Here is a 16,644-nt window from a genome sequence, read left to right on the forward strand (position 1 = left end):
GCGGTGCCACGCCCATTGTCCAAAATTTTTACAAATTTTCTATTCTGCGTCATACGTTCAACTCAACTACCAAGTTTCATCGCTTTATCCGTCTTTGGTAATGAATTATCGCACTTTTTCGATTTTTCGAAATGTTCGATATCGAAAAAGTGGGCGTGGTTATAGTCCGATATCGTTCATTTTAAATAGCGATCTGAGATGAGTGCCCAGGAATCACCATACTAAATTTCATCAAGATACCTCAAAATTTACTCAAGTTATCGTGTTAACGGACGGACGGACGGACATGGCTCAATCAAATTTTTTTCCGATACTGATGATTTTGATATATGGAAGCCTATATCTGTTTCGATTCCTTTATACCTGTACAACCAACCATTATCCAATCAAAGTTAATATACTCTGTGAGCTCTGCTCAACTGAGTATAAAAATCGTATTTGTGGTCCGATTTTTTTCGTATTTGGAACACATAACATACACATGAATAGAAAGCGACCTATGAAAAAATCGCCGCTAGATAGAGCAAGGATCGAGTTATTCAAAAAAAATCGTATTTGCGGTCCGATTTGGTTCATATTTGGAACACATAATACACACATGAATAGAAAGTGACCTATAAAAAATCGCCGCTAGGTGACGCAAGCATCGAGATATTCAAAAAACCGTATTTTTGGTCCGATTTGGCTCATATTTGGAACACGTAATACATACATGAATAAAAAACGGCCTGTTTTTATTGAGCCATATCCAACTCGTCTCCCAACATTCACTACCTCCTCTTTTTCTCTCAATCCTGGATGGTCTTAGTTTGTTAAATACCAAATTTGGTATTTTCCTAATTGTAGGAAAAAGAATCTGTTACTCTTTTAAATGAGCAGGCAACTATGGCAATACAACTGCCATACAGCAGACATAGTACTTAAGGTAGCATACTTTTAGGCGTGCTTTATATAACATTGTGAAGAACCTTTACTTTCCTATACTATCAGTCTGTTCAATGGGCATAGCAATAAGTTTAGCAAACCTGAAGGCGCATCCGATATTTTTTGGACTATCTTGAAAGCGGAACTAAAAAAGCGAACGTTATAATTAGAATTCAGATACAATTTTGAATAAGAAATCCAATTTAGCTATATTTTAAATAAAATCGCCTTTTCGCGGAATTATAAATTGGTTTACATGTAAGAAACTTTGATGTGTAAATTTTAGCTCTTAAAATCTATTTTCAGCATAATATTTTTGAGCGTAAATTTTGATTTTATTAAATTTTTCTCATTTTCAATTTTCGCTCTTTTCACTTTAGGCACTTAGTAACAGCCTTTTACTTTATTCACCTACTTAAGCAAGCCATGCGAAGCGCACATAGATGTTCACCATATTTATGCCATGCTCTGTTTAACATTTCTTCTTCTACGAAAATTTAATTCCCATTAAAACAGCTTGATGATGTTGTTGTTTCTACAAAAAAAAAACCCAAAACAGCAAAATTCAACATCAATTTCCGCTCAAGCACTAAAAGTACCATTCAAGAGCATGGTAAGCTATTAAGTATTTATTTTAATGTGCGCCTAAAAGCGCGCAAAGTTAATTTTTTTAAGAGGCTCTTTTGTGAATGTATGTAAGTTTGCATTTTGGATCATTCTTTCTAAAAGAACGTCAAAATCGTGTCAATGTCTTCAAGTTATATTATTCCCACGCATTGTCACTTTCGAACTTTTTTACTCACTTTTCATGCTTGTCTGGTTTTTATTTGATGTTTAAAGTGCACCTTATTTTGAGTATGTTAGATGTGTTTGAGGCATTAATTGTTATTCTATGATGCTATTTGGCAAACAAAATTCTTTCAACTGACTTTTTAATGTTTTTTTTTTACTTAGACTGTACCAAATTTTTGCTGCTTAAAATATAACAATAGTTTATAGCATAAATATTTTTGAGAGTTTTTAAATTTTATTTTGTATTACTTTTTAATTCAAACCAACTTTTCAAACGAATCTGGCACAAAATCTGCAAGAAATCTTTTATAGAATATAGGTTGCGCCTAAAAGTATTCACACCTGCCACGCCATATGTTAACAGTGCAGCTAAATGGTGCATGATTTTAGCCTTATCTTAAACTAGACTAGCAGACCAGGCAGACGTTGTTTTGCCCTAAATTTGGTCTATCTGCATACGTCTTAATAAGCCCTTTCCGTCTAACTCTGCCTCCCCCCCCTTTTATATTTTTCTTAATCTTTTATTCACTCCTCCCTCCGTCTTTTTCGATTCATCTATCTCTATTTCGTCTCACTCTATCTCTTTCTCAGTCTCCTTCTCCTACCCTCTTTTCTCTTCTCTCAAGTTCTTCTCATTCTCCTTCACTCTTATTGCCAGTCCCAGATGGTGGTCCTAATCCCAGTCCCAGTCCGTCTTTGGTCTAGTTTCCGGAAAAAATGATCGCAAATACTAATACAGGCAAATTAATACACCAAATTTCAGGCAAATCGAATAGGACGTACATAGTTACATATATAGGTATGTGGGTATTATTAATTCAAGTCTTTATTTCGGCTTCGCATGCTTATTTATCAGTTTTGCCAGGTTAATGCTACTAAATCGAATATTACAATGAAAATTACTTTAAAGCTCTCAGCAATAGCTTTCATTTGATATCCATAACGCACACATTGTACAGATATCCGGGTCGACGTTTTGGCCTATATCTCAAGACCCTAGTCACCCAGGGATATGAAAACTACCCTGTACTAAAGCACTCATCAACAGCTTTCATTTGATACCCATTTTGCATAAACACATTTTAGGGGTGCCCGGGTCCACGTTTTGGCCTATATCTCGAGACCCTAATCACCAATAGGTATGAAAACAACACTGTGCTAAATCACTCATCAACAGCTTTCATTTGATATCCATATTATATAAACACATTCTAGGGGTGCCCGGGTCCACGTTTTGGCCTTATATCTCGATACCTTAGTCACCAATAGGTATGACAACTACCCTGTACTAAAGCACACATCAACAGCTTTCATTTGATATCCAATTGTCCTATATCTCGTGATCCTAGTCACCAATAGGTATGAAAACTACCCTGTACTAAAGCACTCATTAACAGCTTTCATTTTTTATCCATATTCTATAAACACATTCTAGGGGTACCCGCGTCCACGTTTTCGCTTATATCTCCAGATCCTAGTTACCCGCGGGGACAAAAAATACCCCGTATCAAAGTACGCATAAACAGCTTCCATTTGATACCCTAATTGTACAAACATATCCCAGGATTACCCAGGTCCACGTTTTTATCTCAAGACCCTAGCCAAAACGGGATAAAAATTATCCTATGTCTGTCTCCTGGTTCTAAGCTACCCCTCCACCAATTTTCAGCCAAATTGTTTCATCCGTTATTGAGTTATGCGTAGTGTAACTAACACGACTTTCTTTTATATAGTATTTTTCTAAAAAAAAATCATAACTCAAGAATGGCTAAACCGATTTGGGATTTCAAAATCAACTAATCATCATCTCTCCTTCCTGTATCTGTCCTAAAAATTTCATGGCAATCTTTCTATCCGTTCTCGAGTTATGGAGTGACAATCAAAATGTACACTTCTTTTTATATATATAGATTACAGATTTTGTGGACAGGGTTTGACAATAGCTGCATAGTAAAACCTTCGAATTAAGAGTCATATACACTCAGAAAGAAGTGACTATCGTTCATCCAAAACTCAAACGTTAAACCTTGAACCATCTTGGGAGTCTGCAGTTTTCAGCTGAGTACAAAGAATAGTTTTTCAGTGATGCAGGAAACCAGTAGTGTAGAGGTGTACAAGAACAATGGTGAGCAAAGGACACACACACGAGGTGTTTACTACTTGAGGTACATGCGAAAACTGATTCACTGCTTATAGCGACCGTTTATAAATTTTCGACGCTCTACGAAGCCCCAGGGGAAAATTATCGTCAAGATAGGCTCGCCCCTAAGTGCAGCCAAGAGGGAAATTTGAAATATTTATATATACAAAGATACATATGGGTAAACTACGGAAGGACAAGGAGTCTACGGAGTAGATCTGCACCGATCATTGAGCTTTAGGCCCGTATGCAGAAAAGATCGGTTTTCCGCACAATGACCACTGCGAAAGTTGTAAAGAACCTGCTCTGGAAAGTTTTAGTAGAATATCGGAAATAGATTTTACAAATATTCTTGATTTTATAGACAACTCAGACTGATTGTAGCACATATACGATGTAATACTTGTTAGATTCAAACGGGTTTCATGGCATCAAAACGACTTTCCATTAGCTACTTCGATGGCAGGATCGCAGCCATTATATCTACATCTGAACCAGATGATCGAAAAAATAATGTCTAAAGATTATAATGTGCGCCTTAAAATAGGCAGTATTTTAATACACACATTTGAAACCCAGTCAGGAAAATATCTTAAAGATAATTCTGTGCCTAAAAGAAGACAACGTTTAGCTACATCGCTCTCATAACTGTAAGAAAGCAGCATCCAAACTACATGCTCTCCTTATTTGTGGCAAAAATAAACTAAACCGAAAATTACCGCTGTTCTTGTTGCTCACATAAATAAAGCTCATTGGGGACTTTTATCAAGGTCTACATCGAACTATGGGCAAAAACTTTGGTGAAGACACCATCTAATTTCGTTCGGGTCCAAAGTTACGCTACCAAATAGCCTGTTTCTTTGTGTGAAAGACCTCCTCTGACCAAAGCACGTCTAAAATTCGTTGGCACTATATTCCATGCAGATCTTAAACGTTAGAAATAGAGGTTTTATACAGATAATTGGGCATTGTGGATCGGAGCCATTCGACATATCTTACTAACACCAAGCAGTTACTTGTTGTGTGATTTGATCGCTCCTCATTTCAATTTGATCTTCTTATGTTCTTCTGCCCTAATTTCGAAGATAACTATGGCAGTACTCAAAGTGTGATGATATCTGATTATAGACTGAATCTAAATTATTTCAGACTTAGCAGTTTTCTTATGCTTATAAATTTATGGTCGTGTGTTTATAGAGTCCGCTGTTTTATAGATACTACTGCTGTTATCGGCTAGGAAACCCTCGCTATAAACTTTTCTGTTTGCTAGAATCTATTTGTATTGTTTCAGTTGCTGGACACTCATTAAAGTTTCTATGGAGCGGTAGGGGCATTATAATCAACACAGACGGTTCAAGAATAGAAAACGAAACTGGATCTGGAATGTACTAACTTATGCAGTGTCTTCCAGGCGGATGTCTATGTCATAAAGAGAGCAGCCAGACTGCTTCAGGATAGTATGGTCCCAGACATCTATGTAACAAATCTTTGTCAAAAGCCAGACCACCTTAAAACCAATCGAATCCAACGTGATAAAGTCGGATATCGTACGGAGGTGTCGAGCCTCACTGGCGTACATAAGGCACCTAAATGTCTCCCTTTGCAGAACTCAGCGGTATTGAAAGGGAATGAATTTACAGATGAGATGGCCAGAAAAAGTTCCGAAATAGAAATGCGGGGCAGACATCTCCGTACGACCACTGCTGGGTCCTAAGGAAAATTGAGGAATATGAGATTAGGGCAACGAACTTACTGTTTACCAACCGCGATGATTGTGAGGTTTCAAGTTCATTATGACATGTTTGAACAGGAAAGTAATTTCAAGTAATCTCAACCTAAACAAATCTGCAGTGAGTGTGCTTACAAGTGTCATCAGAGGTCATTGCACTATTGCACCAACGCCCCGATGGTGGCGCATACCAACAAGCGCCCTCTGAAGGAGCTATCAGTATGAGGAGGAAGAACCCCAGCGGGTTAGGGGGTTAGAATATACCCGCGGTAGTTATGCCTGTCGTAAGAGGCAACTAAAATACCGGATTCAAGGGGTTTGTGTAGCGCATCCCTTTCAGGTTGCCAGCGCAATACATAGCTTCTCCAAACCCAATTGTCAACCTCACATATCCGTGGCGAATCCTGTTTCATTAACAGCCGAGTCTCTGGCGACCCCGAACACCTCATGGATCTAGGGGGTGGGAGGGCGATATGGCCTAGAAGGTCGCATGTGGTCATAACAAATCGTTCCCGATATGGTCGGGCTTGGTACCGGAACGTACCGGATCTGCATCCGGAAAAGGCCCAAGACCTTCGGGGAGTGGCCTTATCGCTACAACAACAACAACAACAACAACAGGAGGAAGAGGAGTCGATTCATCACTTTCTCTGCCGATGTCCAGCATTGCAAACAAGCGGATTCAAACTTCTGTGCTCAGCGGTTTTTTCGACAGTATGGTAGTGGTTAGCAAAGTGGATCTTTCCCTCCAAATAAGAGTAAGCAAATTGCTCGTTGAGGACCAGTTGCTTGTAATCTGGTTGAACGAATGTGCCGTCACTCACTGAGGGCACTCACAATGGACCAAAATGTCTGCAAGTGGATGTGTGGGATATTCACACGCACGTGGACCTAACCTAACCTAACCTTACTTTCTGACCTGAATGCGTGAAGTTAAATTTCAATAACAATTTGCTTAACAAGGTAGATAGATAATTAATTGAGGATTGCATTGCGACCATTGGTCTATTGTGGCCTCAGCTGCTTCACAGCCCCTCATCCCAGCCGACATCTCTGATGAACCCTAGCAGTTCACCTGGCTTGAAGGATTTAATGTGAGAATGCTCTGGCCAAGGTGAGCCCATAAACTTAGCTCTGCGTTTTGACATTGCGTCACACTCCAGGAGGATATGATACGCCGTCTCTGCTGATTGATCACAAAATCGGCATGTGTTGTTCGATAGTATGCCCAGCTTCTGCATGTGGCTGTTCAGTCTACAGTGTCCTGTAAGAATAGCTGTTAGGATTCTTAGGTTATCTTTCAAGAGGCCTATCAATACCCTATATCGAGTTGTGCTGTAACCCCTAACAGTAACTTAGATTGTCTCAGACCTGGCATATTGCGCCAGTATCTTCCCTCTTTTCCTTCTCTTCTACTAATAAATGCCCCCTAATTTCCTGCGGGCCTACTGGCGCGAACGGCTCAGGACCAATGGGTCGTGTCTGGCTGCCTCTCTGGCCAGACTATCCGCCTGCTCATTACCCTCAACTCCCCTGTGCCCTGGAACCCAGGCCAGCAGTAGTTCGTTGTGTGTTCCTAGTCGATTTAGCTTTTCAACGCACTCAAGGAACAGTGTTGACTTTATCTCAAACGCCGAGATCGCCTTGAGGGCGGCCTGACTGTCACTGAGTATGGCGATTATTGCATTGTAGTATTCGCGCTGAAGATTCAGGTCAGCGCACTGGCATATGGCGAATATTTCCGCTTGAAAAATGCTTGAGTGTGCTCCGAGGGTTACCGATATCTTGGCTCTGGGTCCAAAGACTGCAGATCCAATCCCCTCTGGCGTCTTCGAGCCATCGGTGTACCATACTATTTTATGTCGCTGTTGAATGCTTCCAATTCTGCTTTCCCTCAATGTATCCTTGTCTCCAAATTCTACTTTATACCTTTTCTCGAAAACTACCTGCCTAAGGATATCATCCCTCGGGAGTTGAGAGAATGAGATCTTCTTCCTCAATTCCTCCATGCTTGGGGACGATATGACTTTACCTCTGCCTGAGCCCTTCTTGATGTTATTCAGGAGGGTTCGTTTGCTTAACTAACATTACAACTCCATAACAACATTTCCATTATAATGACTCAAAAAAGTTGCTTAAAAATATGCGAATTACCTTGAGATTAATTAAAATACGCAAACATTTAGCAATTTTTAGTTAATTTATTAAAAAAATCTAAATTATATAATCAACTTTCATTATAACTTTTCCTAATTTTTGGCCTTAAACATACACCAGCATTATGCATCCATACATACGCATATTTATACACATATTAACATATATTCATGTAGAAGTACATTAACTTAACACATTTAATTATGTTTCTTTGTTTTTCGTTTGAACTCTGCAGTACATAATGTACTATTAACATGATCATTTGTATGCCCTCTCAGAGGCGTAATTAGATAGAACGCAAAGAAGTACTACGCTGCGTATACGCAACTTTGTTATAGCACACTTCATACCACACACATACTCACACGCACAAATCTACGCTTGAGTCACGCACATCCAATCGAAAGTTAGAACAGAAATAGAAGTGAGTCCTTCATTGCTAGTAGCACCCTCAAGCTTGTTTACTTAGTAACAGCTGTTGGTCTATGGTTTCGTATTACTGCGTATTTAAATGTTTGATGTCTGTAATGCCACTGAATATTGAGTCAGGATAAAAATAGTAACGCTCAACAAATAATGGTGATTTAAGATGAGTGAAATTAACAGTTGCAGACAATTGTTTTTCCTTTCCATGAGAAGTAGATGTATGCATAGAATTGGGTTTCAAAACTAATTTAAGTTATGAATGGCACAGACATTCGGATAAGTAATTAAGATGAGTCGTTGCAGATGGTGAAGGCAAACAAGAAAAATGTACAGAAAGTTTTACAGAATTTTGTGAAGCAGAAGCCATTGAAGAAATTGCAAATCTGCAAAAATGTGCCCAGAGACTATGCAGTATATTTATAACGCATGCCTTAAGAATGGATCGTTCCCCAAAATATGAAAAAATCAGCAGCTGGTGTTAATTGGTAAAGACAAGTGGACCCAAATTCGCCATCAGCATACCGGCCGTTGTGTATGCTCGACACAGCCGGAAAACTTTTTGAAAGGCTCCTAAAACACGTTCCGCAGACGCCGTAAAACAAGCAGGAGGAATATTAACCAGCCAACAAAGTTTCTGGTCCGGAAAATGCACTTCACGCGCAATTGAAGACGGCTTTACAATTGTAGACAGCGAGGTATGGCTTAATCTAAGCAAGTTGTCGTGCTGGCAACCTGGGACGTAAGAAACATTTTAAACAGCGCGAGATATGCAGACACGCCTTAGAGCAGCGACTCCAAATACCATGCTGGCTGCAGCGCGTCATCTGAAGTCAGCTCAGTGACCGCATCATTATACATCAAATTTCAGAAGCTACCTTAGTGATCACATCCTTATATATAAAATCTCAGAGAGTCCACCTACCGTAAAAGGCACATGCGAAGCTGCTTAGGAATCAATTCTTGCTCCTGAAATGCCGGATGGTTCACACTTAGCTGGATACGCAAACGACATTGATGCAGTCATTAAATTCAGAAATACAGAAGAAGCACGCGTAAAGATAAATCTAGTCAAGATACGCACAAAAAAGTTTGTAGACTCGCGCGAACTCCAGTTGGTATCAGAGAAAACAAAGTTGATATTGCTAACGAAGAAGCATATACCACTAGAAGTTAGATTTGAAACCTTCTACGGATATATAACATCATAGAAGATAGTCAACTCTTTGCGAGTTAGGTTAGACTCCTAACATATTAGGCGCAAATTCAACATGCGACTGAGAAGGCATCTAAACAGATATCGGTGCTAAGCAAGCTGATGAGAAACATCGGGAGGCCAACGGTGTGTAAAAGGAAGCTGCTGATGGACATCAACTTATCCACTTACTGTACGTTTCCAAACTGTGGGCAAATAGACTTCGTAAGAAAAGGTGTTTTAAGCTTTTAACAGCTGTATAGCGAACAGCATCCCTGAGAGTAGCATCCGCTTATCGCATTGTATTAGGACTAGCCGTGATTAGCGAAACTATCCAAATCGACCTTTTAGTGCTGGGAGAAAAAGCAGAAGGATCAAGAGCGCTTGAAAGTCGTTAGCAAAGACTGGACGTAGGAAGTAAATGTTTAGGTTGGGTGGACAGCGAAACTAATAACAGATGGTGAAGCATGGAGCAGCAGAGTCTTTGGCGTGGTAAATTACCACGTTACCCCAATGCTCTCCGTGCACGGGTACTTTAAAAAAATTTTTCGCTGGATAAAAAACGAGGAAAATCCTAAGTGCGTTTATGGAGATGCAGACAAGGACGTTACTGAACACACTTTCTTCAAAGGCTCGCGATGGAGCCAGTACCGACAAATGTACGAGGGAGAGGCGGCCAAACCACTGTCAATAACGTTACAGCGGAAAATCTGAGCGGCTTAGAAGTGGAGCTTCGTAGAAACTACACTCAGAGCAAAAAAGCGGAAACTGGACACAGGAACACCAGAAAGCTCATTAGGTTAGGTTAGGTTGAACTGGCCCGTCCACGAGGACCGTACATAGTGTGAATGAGTTCATAGTGTTACTATTTTACTGTTTGTTTAACGACCAAACCGAAAACCCCTATCAAAAACCAGGACCTATGTTATAAAATGACACCGTCGTCTTGGAAAATACTAGAAGCTTTATAAGATCTATGCCACTTTCTGATTTCCGATCTGACAGCTGTATCATTCCTAATAGCTATATACTATGAGTCAGCCCAGTATACCGCAGACCCTACTTTTTCAGCTAGTTTGAAACCATCGGTGTACACTTCTATAAGCTCGTCTGCCCTTTAGGCACCCTTGCGCTAACCATCCACCACTATTGTGGATCTAAAAGCCCATTCGAAGCGCAGATACAGAATCGGGTAATATTTTCTTCCGGTCATTTATGACGGTATACTACTATGGCCGTATGATGGAATTATATTGCACCTTTGGTTTGACTTTTTATACCTTTCATGAATATGAAATGGTATATTAACTTTGGTCCGATGTTTGTAACGTTGAGAAATATAGAAGATAGACTCACCATTAAGCATACCGAATAGATCAGGGCGACGAACTAAGTTCTGTCTGTCCGTCCATCCGTCTGTCCGTCCGTCTGCCTGTTTGAACTCAAACTAGTCCCTCAAATTTTGAGATATCTCAATGAAATTTGGCACAAGGATGTATTTTTGTGTTATATTAAACATTTGTCGGATCCGGTAGGATCGGACCACTATAACATATATCTCCCATACAATCGATCGTTCAGATAAGACGATTTTGTTCATTCCTGCCGCAATTTAGAAAGTACAAACGTGAAACTCGGTGATATATATTCTAATATATCATAGAAGATATCCTGAATAAATCACTTTGATCGGAGCTATATTTATATAGCATATACCTATCCCATAAAACCGATCGTTCAGATAGAAAGATTTTTGACCATTTCTCCCTTAGTTTCCAATATAAAAACGTGAAACTTGGTGATATATATTCTAACATATTATAGAAGATTTCCTCTAAAAACCATTTCAATCGGAGCTATATATAATATATATCCCATACAATTGATCGTTCAGATAAGGGGGTTTATTGCCATTTTTTATTTTATATTTATCTTAAAAATCGTTTAGGTATGTACATCTGTTCACTATATATTTCTTATCTTATACATCCGATTATTTGGAGATTACGAACAGGATAAGATAATTGTTCAGCCCCATTCATGAAAGGTAGGCACAGCCGAAGACAGTCCCGTCCTTACTTGTTTTTTTATGCAAATTGTGCGCTAGGTGCTTTGGCGCTTCATTTCGAGGTTTTACTATATCAGTTTAGATCATTCAGCCAGTTTCAATGCTAATGTTAGTGCAGAAATCTGGACAAAGCATTTCTGCCAAATTGGTATAAATGACGTTAAACGCGGTTGTCAGTTTGACATTGAAATATTTTAGGTACGTTCTGATAGCCTAAGACTATAGGCGACTATTTCATTTATGTTTGTGTGTATGTATGTCTGCTCATGAAATATACACTTTTCATAACATCAATTTGATTCCAAAAATATAAGCTTCTAGTTAGATTTGCGATTTGATATTAGGATTGTGCTGCAAAGCAAGTGAGATTCTATTTAAAGTTGAAAAAAAAAAAACAATATTTTCCTTCCGTTTTTCTCATCTTAGTTATTGGTTGAGCGTTTTAATTTTGAGTTTGAATTTTTTGAATTTATACAATTTTTTTTTTATATAAATGTGTGCTATTTGTATTTTATTTTCAGTGCTTTTTTATAAATTTTTACGCATATTTTAATAACCGTTACTTATATTTGCAAATTTATATAAGGCTTGTGCACATAGTACAAAATTCAAGTTTAAAAAAATTTCAAGTTTAAAACAAATAAATATTTTTATTTATTTCAGTTTCAATCTCGAGCTTAAGTCCAGAAAAATCTATTTTATGATAATTGTTGCTTTTTTGTTTTTTTTTTCTATAATTGAAAAACAATTTTTTTAATTTGGAATAGAAGATAGAAAATTTTTTAAACACCTGTCCAGCTATGGCACATAGATACATTTCGAATAATAGAAAAATTAAAAAAACAATAATTATCAGAAATATATTTGTTCTGACCTTGAGCTCGAATTCGAACCTTTATTAATATGCCGCTAAAACAATTATTTTTATTAATTTTTTATTTTAGTTATTGATGGATTCCTCTGTTTAAAAACTTTTATAAAGAAATTTTTATTCATAAATTTAATAAATATATTCTAATATATCATAGAAGATTTCCTGTAAAAATCATTTCGATCGGAGCTATATATAATATATATTCCATACAACCGATCGTTCAGATAAGGGGGTTTTTTGAAATTTTTTACTTTATATTTATCTTAAAAATCGTTTAGGTATGTACATCTGCTCACTATATATTTTTTATCTTATACATCCGATTATTTAAAGATTACGAACGGGATAAGATTATTGTTCAGCCCCATTCATGAAAGGTATGAAGTCTTCGGCACAGCCGAAGACAGTCCCGTCCTTACTTGTTTTTTTTTATTTTTTTTTTCTTATTAATGTGTTTTATATTTATTTTATATTCAGAATTTTCTGTTAATTTTTTAGACATACTTTAAAAACCATTAAAAACTACATGCAATGGCTATGCTTTACCCAAATTTAATTGCTTTGTTTAACAAAATGTCCCTTTTCATCTCGAAAATTTGTGCAAAAATTTGGTTTTTTTTTAATATTTTTTTTTTTTTGCTCTCCTTTTTCATTATCCTTGAAAAATTTCTTTTCCGAACACTTAGCTTAGTTTCAAATAAAAAAAAATATACCTATTAATTTATATTTTGTTATTTTTACCAACACGTCACTTTTTAATATCATTCACAGCTAATTTATTTAGTTTTATTTTTCAACACTAGCAATTTGTTATTTTTTTTCTTGTTGTTTTATTTATTATTAACTAAACCAAGCGCATTTTTTTTTTTCTTTTGTAAATCTTTTCAAAATAAAATTTACTTTGCAATATTTATATTAAATTCACTAAATTTTGTGTTAATATGCACCAGAAAAATTTAGCATGTAAATCAATATATATTTTTTTACATTTTCACAATTTGTTTATTTCTGCGTTATTTTAATGTGTGCACCAGTAATAATTTACAAATTTTATTTATAACCGCACGATATTTATTAATTTTTACTTTGCCATCACTCAATTTTTTTTATTTTTGCTAAAAACACGAGTGCAAGTTAGGCGCGCATAGTTCTAAAATCTACAGTAAATAATCACTTGTACACTATATTTGTTTGTATGTATTTAATAGTATAAACAAACAAACACAATTTTAAATATAGCAAAAATGCGAGCACGCTTTTACTTCGATAATGCGTGAAATACGTCCAATCATCTTGCAATGATAAAACCTTCTGTTGCAAGTTTTGCCGAATAAATGCCTAACAGCTATGCCAAGTCGTGTGCTATAGACAAACGAAACAGCTGTGCTAAAGACTATTAAATGCAAACGAAGGCCCTTAACAGTAAATGTTAACTTACAATGTATTCGTACATACTCTGTTACTACCACCCTACAGCTTATAGCAGGTAGCTGTGTAAATATGTACGAACTACCAGCTCAAATCATCATTAAGCATCATTATTATGTATGTATTTATTTCATTCGCTATTCGCATATTCGCCTTCACTCACCCACTCATTTGCAATAGTTAAATATGTAAGTTTTCGCTATATTGAGGCAGGTTTTTGGCGCCATTGCTTCTCACGTGCTTTTATTTTCTGCATCTTGTTTTTATTATTACATATTCGCATGTCTATTTTGTTGTTATTTGTTTTACTTTTGAACTTGAACTATAAATCTGCTTGCTTGTGTTGTGTTGTTGTTTCTTTGCATAAATATTCTACATACCCTATTTAGTGGTTTGTTTTGCATATTTTTGTTGTTTGTTTGTGTTTACCTTTTTGTTGTTGTTTAGTATACCTGTGGAGTGTTGCCAGATTTCTTTAACAGTATTTTAAATTTGTCAAATAATTTTTAGTCTTCCACAGCAGGTTTGTTGGAAAATTTCAATTTTTCAAGTTATTTTGATATTATATTACTTACTATATGCTAAAATTAGAGAATCAAAAAAAATAAAATTTGTAGGCTGTGTAGAAAGGGGATTGATGCTTTCGTATGCGATCAGCAAATGAGACAACTTTTATGCAAGCATTTTTAAATCGACTGGTGAGTGAAATATCCACCTATCTCAGCTGCCAGTTCGAAAGCGTTTTATCTCAATATATTATTCAAGATTTTTTTTTTTTTTAAACGCCCTAACGCATAGTTTTTTCATAAGCACCCTATACCGTGTCAGATTATATTGAATTCATGCTCAGAATAGGAGATTTTGAATAAAATTATGAGATAGGGCGTTCTTCAAATAAATTCTGAAATAGGACTTTGTTAAAAACATGATATTCCATTCAGCAGTCGGGATGCAATCAAAAATTCCCTTTTCATTTCTGGACATTACCTTCTTCTACTCTGTGTATCTCCCTTCTGTTCTCTCCATCAACTCAAATTCTTCTATATTAAAAAAAGTTTTCACTGATAAGCGTTTTCAAGGCAGAAATACTCTCGGAGTATTTGCCATCTGCCGAGGGGAAACCGCGCTTAGAAAAACTTGTTTCTAATTGGATACTGAACCGAACAGAGAATCTGCTGTGTGGTAGTTGGAGCACGCTACCACCACATCACAGACGCGCCTGTATACCCTTTATTGTGAAACGTATTTTGGTTTTACAAAGTTAGTAATATGGACTTTATATTTCGTTCATTATGGCTTTTTTCACCTATAACAATGCCGAGCTCATCTCAGCTAAAGTAAAGAAAATATACAAAACCTTAATTTGGCCCTTATTCTAGTCATATTTTTAATTTATTTTTCCCTTTCAACAAACGTCAACATTATAAGCCTTTATATACCCAAAAATCTCGTTATAAAGTCCTCTTTGTTAGTTTTTCGTCTGGCCACACCGAAGTATTACTTTTCTCTCTCTCCGTACGCAAGCGTAATATAAATTGTAGGAGGCAAATAATTATACTTATTGAATAAAGTGACCAGAACAGAAATTATTACATGCTATATTTATTGAATTCATTGTGAGTACACAAAAACCCACAAATCGATCGTTGTAAATCTATAGCAAAAGCATAAAAGTTCGAAAAAAAAATAAGATATATATTATAGTCAAAAAAAAACTACAAGGCGCAATAACGTTCAAAAAGTTCTGATGGAAAAGTTTTCCAAAAAGTGTTTGTTAGCAATTTTTCTGAAAGTGTTTTCTTGCTAAATTGTGAAAAGTTTTTGCTGAAAGAAAAAGCTTAGCACAAAAGTTAAAAAAAAAGAATATTTTCGCAAAAATTTTACCCAATTTCTTTCTTCAACTTGTCTAAATATTCTGTTTTCAAATTTTACAAAAAATTTTGTTTGATTTAAAAAAAAAATTTTGTTTGAACTCGTTTTAAAAATTGTATCCGATTTTTTTCATTTTGTTTAAAATTTTTCAAAAAATTATTTCTTCGAAATTAAAAAAAATTGATTTAATACTTTTTAAATTTTTTTTTTGAAATTAATTTAATATTTTTTTTTTGGAAAATTTAAAAATAAAATTTATTATTTCAAAATCTTAACACAACAATTTTTTTAAGTTCTCTACAAATTCTGACTGCAAAAAGTTATGTTTGCAAAATTTTCAAAACATTTACTCGATAGTTTTTAATGCTTTACTTAAGAATTTGTTAAAAAAAAACCGAAGTTCAAATATTTACACATAAAATAAAATTTTATGTTTATAAAAACTGAAAATCACTATTTTTTTAATTTTTCTCAAATTCTAGCAAATTCTTAAGATACTCGTTTGAAAATTTTAAAAATTTAAGTCCAAAATTGAAAAAATTTGGTTTTTCTATAAAGTTAAGGAATTTTTGTTTAATTTCTTAAAAGGTTTTGGGTGCATATTTAAAAAAAAAATTTGGAAAAACTTAAAAAAAAGTTGTTTTAAAGCTTTTTAAAAAGTTTTGTTTTAAGGTTTTTCAAAATGCTATGTTTTCAATGTTTTTTTTAATATTTCATTGGAAATTTTAAAAAAGGATATTTATTTTTAAACTTTGCATGAACTTCTTGTTTGGAAATTTTATTAAATAATTAATTTATAAAATTATAAAATTTTTTAGAGCTGTTACAAAACTTTTAAAATTTAGGCATAAGATTTGAAATATTTTATTGGAGAACGTAAAAAATTTTTTTCAACAAAAAGTTTTCAAATAAAAAAAAAATATGTTTAAAATTTTTTCAAAATATTTGCTGGCAAATTTTAAGTTATTCGTTTAAAATATTAAAAAAGTTAAGTCCACAAAGTTGAGAAAATTCAGTTTTTCTAGAAAGTTAAGAAAATTTT

The 16,644-nt window shown here is 35.4% G+C and overlaps 1 protein-coding gene across 12 annotated transcripts in view; it reads right to left on the minus strand.

The window, feature by feature from the left end:
• LOC137239611 (uncharacterized) overlaps nucleotides 1-14,300 on the minus strand; it is a 667,247-nt gene extending 652,947 nt beyond the window's left edge. For 4 of the 12 annotated variants that reach the window (XM_067765109.1, XM_067765121.1, XM_067765115.1 and 1 more), the window contains exon 1: nucleotides 12,849-14,299. In XM_067765109.1, coding sequence (XP_067621210.1) covers nucleotides 12,849-12,955 — 107 coding nt within the window. In that variant the 5' untranslated portion in view covers nucleotides 12,956-14,299. Of the gene's footprint in view, nucleotides 1-12,848 lie in introns of all 12 variants that reach the window. The other 8 variants (XM_067765122.1, XM_067765117.1, XM_067765118.1 and 5 more) reach the window with 5 other exon arrangements.
• Nucleotides 14,301-16,644: the final 2,344 nt, after the last annotated feature.

This window comes from Eurosta solidaginis, chromosome 2 (genome assembly GCF_040869045.1).
Source record: "Eurosta solidaginis isolate ZX-2024a chromosome 2, ASM4086904v1, whole genome shotgun sequence".
NCBI lineage: Eukaryota > Metazoa > Arthropoda > Insecta > Diptera > Tephritidae > Eurosta > Eurosta solidaginis.